The 12,279-nt window shown below is 37.8% G+C and overlaps 1 protein-coding gene across 1 annotated transcript in view; it reads left to right on the top strand.

Annotated features, from left to right (window-relative positions):
* The first annotated feature begins 11,592 nt into the window (after positions 1-11,592).
* The window catches only part of LOC109217061 (serine/threonine-protein phosphatase 7 long form homolog), a 10,664-nt gene continuing 9,977 nt past the window's right edge, over positions 11,593-12,279 (top strand). Inside the window, exon 1 of the mRNA XM_019381289.1 lies at positions 11,593-12,270. Coding sequence (XP_019236834.1) covers positions 11,593-12,270 — 678 coding nt within the window. The remainder of the gene's footprint in view (positions 12,271-12,279) is intronic.

Below are 12,279 nucleotides of genomic sequence, written 5' to 3'. Positions count from 1 at the left end.
AAAGTTCTTATCATAGATTAAAACACATTATATATGCAGACAAACATTATAGAGGTTCAGAACAGAGTGGAAAAGTAGCTCATGTCAAATAGCACATGTATGCATTGTAGCATTGACACAGTAGACTAATTCACTAAAGAAGGTCCAAATTATGCCATGAGACAAAATAGTTAAAACATGGTAAAGTAAACAGGTTGAAGTAGCTTGTTAAGATCTGAGCCAATCACTAATGGGGTATGCTAAATGACAAAACAGCCGGGAAACATGTCATAGTTAATAAAGGAAATTCTAACACAGGTCAAAACATAAAGTATTCATTACAGAGATTCAGGGCCAAGCAAGCAAGCATGTTTAGGAACATTTAGGCACTAATACACTGGTTAAACGAACTTAAGAGGGTCAGATTATCTAAGTTAGACTTAGACAATCCCAGGACTAGCATCATTATGAGAAAGTTAAATGCTAAAAGACTTAAACAAGTGTGTAGTTGGCAGACCCAGACATAAAGGTAACCCAGAAACATTTTAATCCATGAATCAAAGACACATAAGGATGGAATTGCAAAAGTCAAGTGGCTTACCAGTTAAATGGATAACAATAAAAAAATAAAAGATCCACAAGAACTCAGAAACCTCGATGCGTCAAAGTTCTCAAGAGCTTCAAAAGAACCCGGGGCAATGCTCGCACCATGAGAAAGTTCGAATAGTAGAATCTCAATGGCCTTGGCTTTCAGCAAGCCAAAACAAGATAATGAAGGAGTAATAGAACAAAGTTTCAAATTTAGTGAGATTATCGCGATTCCAAGTCTCCCCTAAAGAGGGATGGGGGAGGGGTTTATATAGTGACATAAATCGAACAAGTAAACAAGGAAAACTGTAAAATCAAACATAAATAAGGAAGTATTAACATGCAGAATCAAATAAAAATCGGATTAAGGAAAAATAAGTAAACCCTAGTTGACCGAAATCGAAGATTGGCCGGAAATCCTAGCTAATCGGACCCATATAGCCATGGTCATGCTGTATGTGGACTAAATATTATCCAGATTCAAACGGTTGAAGTGAACGATCAGAATCGGAGAGATAGTACTTGCAATTTTTAGGCAAGTACTAAGTAACATCATGGAGAAACACCCAGTAGCGGAGGAACACCAGTATGGTAAGTAAATAATGGGAGAATCCCATTGTTGATGGGATTAGGGGAAGATTTGGAGAGGGCGGCGATTAGGGTTTCGGGTAGGGTGAGGAGCGTTTGAGGGCGGCTGAGCGGAGACAATGGGTCTATAGGGTAAGGGGTTGGGTTATAAGAGAAATGAGGGAAATGTTATGAGCCGTGGGATTTGAGAAGAGTTGGGTCAGTTTTTTGGACTGGGTTGGGAATTGGGCACGTTTGGATTTGGCTTAGGGGGTTGGGCCAGAGATTTGGGGGTTTTGGACCGAAATTGATACCAATTTTTGGCTAGGTTTTAAAAATAGGAAATTAAGGGGAAAATAATTTAATAAATCAATTAAATAAAATTATAAAAATGCCATTTATGCAAAATAATAACTTAAAATAATAGTAGAAGATTATAAAAATGTAGGATATGATCCTTGATTAAAATAACAAATGCAATAAAAATGTAAAATATAGGCTATTATTGCAAGATTATGCAAGTAGCTTAAAATACTAATGTAATTATAAAAAATGAGATAAAAATATTTGAAAAATATATTTTAGATGCAAAATAATAATTTTAGGTATCTGAATCACCACAAAATAATTTGAATGAGTAATTAATAATTATTCAAGTAATTTACATGCAGGAAAATCAATTTAAAATATATATTGAAAAAGTATGAGGACAAAATTGGGTATCAACACTATAACTTTTCACGGCTAAAATACCCTAACTCAATATTATATGGTGTCTGAGCCGCACTCTACAAAAACACAAAAACTCAAGTGGCAGGACATGTGTCAATTAATTTTTTCACATGTCATTAAATCTAAATAAGAAATAAGTTTGAACTTCAGTTTCAATATCATTTTTAACTATAATTCAAGGTAAAAAGAGTAGTGACAGTTATCTTTTTACCGATTCGGTCAGAGTCATTGTTGCCAATCCTAACAAATATTGTAATTCATCCTTCAGAAGATGTGGGTTTTAAAGGTATTAAAGGGAATTAAGGAAAAGGTATTCAAGAAGGTGTCTTGATAAAATTAGGGTTTTATGAAAGAAGAAGAAAAGAGAATAAAGAGATAAAAAAAGTTCGGATAACTACACTCAAGATCTGTTCAGAAGTGAAAAGTATAGGCACAAAAAGGATGAATAAGAACCTTAAGTTATATTGTAGAAGGAAAAAGAAATGAAAAGAAGAAAAAAGAAACAACAAAAAATAAGAAAACTTAATTTTATTTCCCTCCTGAATTTAGCCGTTATAAAAAGACATGTCGATGGCTAATTAAACTTTTCACGTGCCTCTAAACTCCCATTTGGACACAGATTTTGGTTATTATTTGCTAAAAAGAATTTGAAAACATTACTTGTTCATGGAATTTGATCAATTTAAAAAAAAAATTCAAGTCCCCAAAAACTCAAACCAGTTTTTGGGTGAAAGCATTACAATTTAGAGCCTAATTACCATACATAACTATTGTTTTCGTGGTTACCATTCGTAGCTGTTTTCAATTATTACCAACTTGTATCACCCTTATTCAGACGCGCAACGAATACAACATATGTCAATTGTATTCGTTCAAGCAATGAATACAACCAAACCAAAGGTGATACATGGATTTATACAAAGGATACAATCTGTATTGACTGTATTTGTCCGCACAACGAATACAACCAAGACAAAATACAGAAGTACAGAAAAATAGAATGCTCTCATTGAGAGTCGAACTCAAGACCTCCGCTTACTAAGCGGGCGCTCTAACCAACTATGATACGTGTCACGATTCGAAATTCCAACATGCCAACGATTGTCATCAAGACATAGAGCCCATTTGGATTGACTTAAAAAGTGACTTTTCAGCAGAAATAACTTTTAAGCCAAAAAGCAATAAGTTGGGGTTGGCCAACTTATTATTTTTTGGCTTATTTTAAGCAGTTTTTAACTTATTTTAAGCACTTTTTGACTTTGCCAAATATTGAAAAATCTAAAAAGAGCTTAAAAGCTGATTTGACTAGCTTAAAAGCCAATCCAAAGGCCCTCATAAACTCACAATTTGCTAATACAGTGCACAAGGACAACCAAAAGGGAATGTGGATGGGTGTTCAACATAAAAGCATGAAAGCTAACCCAAATTAGCAAAAAATCTCACAAACCCTAACTTGGCCAAATAAGAAATTAAAATTCTAAAACATGATCTCTATCATAGAATATAAACTCAAGTAAACGACCAAAGTGAAATCACGTAAAACAAAGACTTCTCAATCAAGACAAAGCGATAAAAACAACCTCGGGTCAAATTTGGTCATAACCAACACATACGCCCGTGGACACACTCATCACCTTATGTGCACGTCGTACACATGGTACAAATAATGCAATTAGATCAAATCCTACAGGGACATTCCCCCAGAAAAAATTAAGCAAGACACTTATTTCAAATAAGCTAAATCAATCCACTAATAATCCCTTCCCGCGCGTATCAACCTCTGGACGGATCGAATCTAGCCAAAATAATTTAATATCATAAATAAAAGCAATAGGAAATAATTTCGAATAATAAAGCTTTGATCTTGAAATCATCAAATTTCATTTAGATTTTTTTTATTAAAATCCATAATTTTCCGTACTTAGATTCATCAATTAAATGCTAAAAACAAGGCTGGAATCATGAAATATAACCAAATTCAAGTCAAGAATACTTATCCCAATCTAAATCGTGAAAATTCTCTCCAAAATCACCCAAATCCGAGCTTTATAACTCAAAATGTGATAAAACAAGAAAAGCCCTTGAAATAGAGTACTTTAATAATTCTGCCCAATGAAACACATCGCGATTGCGAGACTGACATCGCGGTCGCGAAGAAGAAACAACACTGCACCAAAATGCACTATGCGAACGCGACAACAGTTGCGCGAACGCAATGCACCAACCACCAAAGCCTATGCAGACGCGATGCTCTTCCGCGAACGCGAATGCCCAAACTCTTGGCTTCCCCAGCCTAACCAACCACTACGCGATCGCGAGAGTCTAACACGAGCGCGATGAGTCACCTTTACAGGTCCACGATCGCGACCCTATCACCGCGAACGCTAAGAAGGAAAGCTGTCAGTCACCAAACACTCTACGGGATCGCGATCGCGATACCACACCCTCGATCGCGAAGAACATCTGAAGCATCAGAAAAACCAGTAATGTTACACACCTAAAAATGGTGTGAAACACACCCCGAGCCTATAGGAACCCCGTCCGAATATGACGACAAGTCCTAAAAAATAACACGAACTTACTCGAGGCCTCAAATCATACCAAACAATGCCAAAACTACGAATCGCACCTAAAGCTACGCCCCGCAGTATTTTGTTGATGTTACGTTCCACAGTATTATATTACGACGATGTTACACCCTGCAGTATTGTACGTTGAAATTATCGTAAGATAATTAACATCAGTCCAAGGACAAGATTATTTGGAGATTATAAGTATTATGCTATTTCAAACAAGTGATAAGTAAATTCGTGAAGGTGAGAGGGTAAGCGAATCGAAAAAAAATGAGTTTCGTCGAAGTTTGACAATTTGGGATAAAATACGGTCCGAGCAATAATACTCGATATTTATGGACTAGTACCATACAAGCTACCACATGAACATGATAGTAAGGTGTATAAAGTGTGTTATAAGTTAGATAGTATTTTAACTAATTTGAGATAATTCTTAATTGTGGGTATAATTGGATAATTATGAATTTTTAAGTGGGAGATTAATTTGTAAATGAAATTTTTGGATAAAGCATAAGGGGGACACCCCCCTCAACGCGGAAGCAAGAATGAAGGCTTAATCAAGCCTAATGTGACTAACTAAGTCTTGAGATTAGGTGGCATAATTTGGGCATTCTTTGGCCAAGTCACTACACAAGTGGGGCCCACATCTACAGACATAAAGACCTCTCTAAATTCACTTTGCATCTCCACAAGGTAATAGAAAAAATTCAGCAAGTATCATGCAAGACTTCTCAAATTCAAAGAGAGATTAATATGATTTGAATGGCAAAGTGAGTTACTTCAATAATTCATACGAGATTGTATCTTAACCACGTGAGATTGTGCAATTTTAAGGGCGTACGGTGCAATCTTTCTCAAGAACATCATATGGATTTTTCCCTACTTTGATCCACCTTTACGTGTTTCGTCGCAAAAGACGTGTGTGGAGGAATTGTCAAGAGAATCGGTCCAGGTATGTTAAGGCGATCCCTTCTTTCTTTTGGCATGATCTCTATGACACAAACGAAACGAGCAAATGCACAACTTCCATAAATGACTCTATTCATAGAAGTATTAGTGGTGCCTATGTTCTTGAATTCCCATGTGTATTATTATTACATCTTCTGTTCATGGGCCTCAGAAAAATATGTAAGTTGAAAATGTTTACTTCATGATATTACTCAAAGGCATAGTGGTCTTATGACATTCCGAGAGATTTTATTGACGTACTTCTCATGCATTGCATTCATTTATACATGTACATTGACCCATGACTAGATGGCGTTATATACGCCTATATATGTATATTATATGTATATGGGATATGGGAAAATGTTATGGCGTTATATACGCACCGCCACCTGATCTGCTGGTATACATTGATGATTTTGCCCACAGTGACCGAGATGATATGATGAGATGTGATAACTAGGGATTCTAGTCTATTTTATGCTCCTTTTTGCTTAAGTTTTGGATTTAAAGTGTGTGCAAGTATTCCCAAAAGCTAACTTAGTGTGCTTGCTTGCAGTGTTTGGTCAAAAAGAGACAAGAAAGTCAAAACCAGCTCAAAAAGGAGTGAAACCTGCACAAGTCAAAGCTGAGTCAACTGAGCGCTACAGCGAAAAATCAACCGCGGACGCGAAGGACCCACCGCTGAGGCGGTCTTGATCTCGCGGTCCGCGGTGGCAAAGATAAGAGAGCTTTAATTATGGGCTTATCAAGTCACCGCTGACCGCGGTAAAATTACGCGGCAGCGGTAGCTTTAGCGCGGCCGCGGTGCATTTACCGCCCTCAGCGGTAGCCAGATTCAGAGAACTAAGTATGGAGCTAAAAGTTGAAGACCGCGGTCCGCGCTTGATTTTGTGTGGACGCGGTAGTCTCAGCGCTGCAACGGTCTATTTTCTGTTGTCAGCAGTACTTCCGTAGGGGCATTTTTGTCCGAAAAATTTAGCTGTGTATAAATACTTCTTTTTCAGATTTTTAGGTCATCTGTTGTTTAGCTGAGCACTTGAACCGCCTCTTTTAGCCTTTTTGAGTAATTTTATAGCTTGTTTAGCAACTAATCTTAGATCTTTATCTTGTAATTACTTTTTATGGGTTATTCTTCATCTAAATCTTTGATTTCTTTAGTTATTATGAGTAGCTAGACTCATTAGCTAGGGTTGTGGCTCAACTCTAGTGTGAGTATTTAATGGGTCTTCTATTTTAGGGCTTAAATATTTATCGGTGAATGATATTTGGTCTGATTTGTGCTTTAAATGTTAAATTGGTGGTTGCAAACATTAATTGCGCCTTTTTGACTTAGGCTCTTCTTGAGAAAGAGAGCTCAAGTTTAGGAAATTCAGGCCAACAAGGAATTGGGGTGCATTCTATCTCATTCAAGAGAATGATAGCCCCAATTAAAGGGTTAAATCTAGAGATAGTAATACCCAACATGAGCCAATTTTGCCTGCACTGTTTGAACACCCAATTGGACTTGAGAAAGCCAGTTAGGGCAAAGTCACTCAAACTACCGAGAGGTATAGAGATGAGTAGTTTCGTGCATTGGCTACATCACGATCCCAACTATAACAATTTTTCCCTAAATTTTAGATCCCGTTAGATACTCACCTATGAGTAAGTCACTTCCCTAGTGCCTTTCCATCAATTAAGAAAATCCTACAAAAATATCATACTTAGCTTATTTTCTTGCATCATTAGTATAAAAATAGAATAGTGAACAAACAAGAAATGATTGGAAGTGCAATTAAGAACATCGCACATTGCTAGATTAGATAGGAACCAAATTCCAAACCTTTCTTAGCTCTCTGTGGATTCGATCCCGACTTATCGGGTAAAAGCTACATCAATCGCTCTTGCCACTCTATATTGGTGTAGGGTTGGCTCCGATCAGGATGCCCTGAGAGGCTTGATGATGCTATGAACAAATGTACCTATGCATGACATGACATTCATACGCATATGCATAACACTATAAGTATTTCATGATTTACAGAGTTATCCAGACTTACAGGTCGAGTCGTTTACTCCATGTTTCTTCTATGTCTTTTATATACTTATTTATGTGCCTTACATACTCGGTACATTATTCGTACTGATGTATTTTTGTTGGGGACGTTGCATTCATGCCTACAGGTATAAACAATCAGTTTGAAGAGCCCTCATAGTAGATGAGGTTAGAATTCAGCGAAGGATCGGTAAGACCCCACTTCATTCGGAGTGCAGCCGAGTCTATGAGTCATCGTGTCAGAATTTTGCTACAGACTTATGGGAAGGCCGGTACCCTGTCCCATTGATGTCAAATACTCTTAGAGGCTTTGTAGACAGAGGTTCATTTTGTACAGTTTGTCAGAGGCCTTGACAGCCCATATGTAATAGTGTTTGAAGAAAGATGGTTCATTGATACAATGCTTTCCCACTTATAGTTATACATTACGAGTTGTGGCCATGTTGGCCCAGTTACAATGACAGTACGATAAGAAAGATACGTTAATATGGTACTCGATTGAGTAAGGCACCGGGTGCCCGTCGCGGCCCTTCGGTTTGGGTCGCGACACCTAAATTCAAGCCTAACGAACTAATGAACTTTCAACTTCCAAAACTCATGCCGAATCACATCAAATCAACTCGGAATTACCTCAAATTTTGCATGTAAGTCCCAAATGACACAACAGACCTATACCAACTCTTGGAACCACAATCCGAATCCGATATCAATAAAGTCTACTCTCGGTCAAGCCTATCAACCTTCCAGAACCTTCAACTATCCAACTTTCGCCAATTAAAGCCAAACAACCTATGAGTCTCCAAATCTACATCCAGATATACGCCTAAGTCCAAAATCACCATCCGGACCTAACAGAACCATCAAAACTTCGATACGAAATCAAATACGCAAAGTCAAATTTGATCAACTCTTCCAACTTAAAACTTCTAAAATAAGAATCATTCTTCCAAATTAATCCCGAACCACTCGAAAATAGAAACTGACCATACACGTAAGTCATAATACATCATATGAAGCTCCTCGCGGCGTCGAACCACCGAACGGAAATGCAATTGATCAAAACGACGGGTCATGTTGTTACAGATAACAACAATAGCAAAAAACAAATACATAACGTGTAATAACAAAGATCTAGAGAAAAGAAATACAAGATTAGTACTAATACTACTAGTAAGAATGTCACAATGTGTAATAAAAAGAATCTAGGAGCAAGAAAATCTAAGAATATTACTAATATTACTGGTAAGACTAGGAGAAATCCTCGACTACCTATCCACCTCCGACCCTAATTTTCGACCTCCACACCTTCATATCGAGGGTCATGTCCGTGGTGTGTTGAAGCAGTCCTGCGTAATCACATCTTCCCAGTACTTATGTGGCCTGCCTTTACCCTTCCTCAGACCCGCCATGGTCAACCTCTCATACCTCCTAATTGGAGCGTCTATGTCTCTCCTTATCATGTGCTTGAACCATTACATCCTCGATTTTCGCAGTTCGTCTTTCACAGGGGTCATTCGCACCTTGTCCCTAATAACTTCATTCCTAATCTAATCTTTCCTGGTGTGCCCACACATCCATCTCAGCATCCTCTTTTCTACTGCTTTCATCTTCAGGACATGAAATTTCTTGACTGGCTAATACTCAGCACCATACAACATAGTCGGTCTAACTACCACTCTATAGAGCTTGCCCTTAAGTCTTGGTGGCACATTCTTATCACATAAAACACCATATGCGAGCCTCCATTTCATCAACCTCGCTCCAGTACGATATGTAACATCCTCGTCAATCTCCCCATTGCTTTGAATGACAGACCCAAGATATTTGAAACTATCACTTTTGGGGATGACTTGTGTAACAAGCTTTATGTCCACTCTGCTTCATGCGTTCCATCACTGAACTTGCACTCCAAGTATTTTGTTTTCGTTCTACTCAACCTAAAACCTTTAAATTTCAAGATCTGTCTCCAAACCTCCAGCCTAGAGTTGACCCTGCAACACGTCTCGTCAATCAATACTTTATCATCTGTAAATAACATATACCATGATACCTCCCCTTTGATATGTCGCATTAGCATATTTATCGGCGGAGCAAATAAAAATGGGCTAAGAGTTAATCTGTGATGTAACCCTATCATCACTGAAAATGTTCTCCGTCTCCCCCACAGTCCTCACCAACTTGAATTTTAGCACCAACATAATGTAACCACATTATAACACATCTCTTCAATCATTAAAACTTTTTGCAGTTATAAATGAATGATTTCTCGTGGAGCGTGTAATGTAAGAGCAAACCTGTGGAATGGATGATATCACCCGCTGACAATGTGGGGTTACACGTACATCCGTTAATTGTCAATTAATGTTTCCCTTTTTCCACATGTACACCTCACCTGACAAGATCTTACACCACACGATGGCTGAAAATATCTAATCTTCAGCGTTTTCACTTAATTAGGGCCTAATAAGTGGCATAATTAATTCGCGATGGTTCAATGAGGGTCCGAAACTTAATTAATGATTTTTTAGAACAAAGTACGTTTTTAATGTTTTAAAAAAAAAGTCACAAAAATGAATATTTCGCAGTACTATACTGCGAATTGGGTTAACGGAAATTTTGCCGTTAAAACAATTCGTTGTATGATAATGCGAAGTAGTTTTTTATTATTTTTTTAACAAAACACAGCGTTTAATGTAATAGTTGGGCCCAGCCTTATTTAATTAAGGCGATTCGCAGTATAGTACTGCGAATCGCCTTAATTAAATAAGGCTCTTCTTCTTCCATCTTCCCCGACATTCCAGCCCCCCTCCATTAAAAAACAAACTCAAGAGCTTTCTGGTCCCCCACCCCCCGTTTTATTTTTAAAAAAAAAATTCGGGCCCACCCGTCCCATAAAGAGCAAGGCATGTAGGTCCCACATACAAAAAGCTTTGGATACCGTGTTTCGGGTGCAAAAATTCAATTTCAACAATATTCAAAAAATTTACATCGAGGTATTTCAATTTAGTTTATGCCGAAACTCGTATAGTCATGCATATTAGTATTGTTTAGTATGTTTCCATGTGAATTTATGTTATGTTTGTGTTTAATTTTGTATCTTTTATATACCCGGATTGATTTATTTGATACCCGAATTTATGTTATGTTTGTGACCAAAAATGCTACCGGATTGTTTGTGTTATATTTGATTTATATACCCGAATTTATGTTATGTTTGTGACCAGAAATGCTTAAAATTGATAAATAATTTGTATTCTTATATAATTTGTATTAAAATTTGATAAATAATTTGTATTGTTAAATAATATTATTTATTTTGTTTATTTGTATTGTTAATGTTATGTTCATATTGTAGAGCTTTATAGCGTAGTAAAATATAGTATCTTTTAGCAAGTAAAATATAGAGCCTTTTAGCATTGTAAAATGTAGAGCCTTGTAGCGTAGAGTCTCAGTAGCTAACAAAATTCTAAAAATATTGAAATTGAGACGCATAATAATTAAGGATTATTCGGTGGTACCGGGCCTCAAAAATCAAGCCTGGAACCCATACATAACTATTATCTCCAATTACAAAAAATTATAATTTAATTTATTAAGTTAACAAAATTCTAAAAATGTTGAAATTGAGACGCATAATAATTAAGGATTATTCGGTGGTACCGGGCCTCAAAAATCAAGCCTGGAACCCATACATAACTATTATCTCCAATTACAAAAAATTATAATTTAATTTATTAAGTTAACAAAATTCTAAAAATGTTGAAATTGAGACGCATAATAGGATTATTCGGTGGTACCGGGCCTCAAAAATCAAGCCTGGAACCCATACATAACTATTATCTCCAATTACAAAAAATTATAATTTAATTCATTAAGTTAATAAAATTCTAAAAATGTTGAAATTGAGACGGTTAATAAATAAGGATTATTCGGTGGTACCGGGCCTCAAAAATCAAGCCTGGAACCCATACATAACTATTATCTCCAATTCAAAAATCATACTTAATTATTTAATTTATTACACTAACACAAACAATTAATTTTGTTTAAATTATAGTAGACGACATGGCGTTTCCTCCGCCTGCGCATCCTGGACCTGCCGAGGATCAGCTACTAGTGCTGCAGGGCGACCATAGGTCCTCCTATGTTTGGGAGGGACAGCTATCGATGCAGGCTCTCCGCCCCAGGAGGCCTGATGATTTGTGGGAGTTTATTGCCGAGCATCCTTTCCATGAGCGCGTAGTAGAGAGCCTCCAGACTACGGGATTATATACCATTTTTGAGCTTGGACGGATGCAGCTTGATTGGTCACTCATCACGTCCTTGGTAGAGCGGTGGCGACCGGAGACGCATACATTTTACTTGCCCACTGGAGAGGCTACTATCACGCTGCAGGATGTCCAGGTTTTATACGGACTGCGCGTAGAGGGACGCGCCTTCGCACTGCCCCACCACCGGAGAGGGATGACTCGTGCACAGTTGGCGGACATGATGGGGCAGTTGACTGGTTTGAGACCGCAGGGTGACCGGGGTGGCAGTCGCGTGGCTTTATCATTCATTAGAGATCAGATGGAGGTATTGCACCCAGATATTACCCACGAGACAGAGCATCTTTGGATTCAGCGGTACACTCGGTTGGCGTTGCTCCTGCTTTTCGGGTGTGTCTTGTTTCCGGACACCTCGGGGAACAAAGTGAGTATGCGCTTTCTTCATTGTCTTGAGCAGCTGGATGAGCTACCCCAGTACAGCTGGGGTGCTACTGTTCTGGCGTATCTCTATAGGAGCATGTGCCGCGCGAGCGTAGGTCCAGCGGTTGATATATGTGGTTTTCTGCCCCTCCTTCAGGTGCAAAAA

The sequence above is a fragment of the Nicotiana attenuata genome, unplaced genomic scaffold (genome assembly GCF_001879085.1).
Source record: "Nicotiana attenuata strain UT unplaced genomic scaffold, NIATTr2, whole genome shotgun sequence".
Lineage (NCBI taxonomy): Eukaryota > Viridiplantae > Streptophyta > Magnoliopsida > Solanales > Solanaceae > Nicotiana > Nicotiana attenuata.
This window is presented reverse-complemented; position numbering and strand designations above follow the sequence as displayed.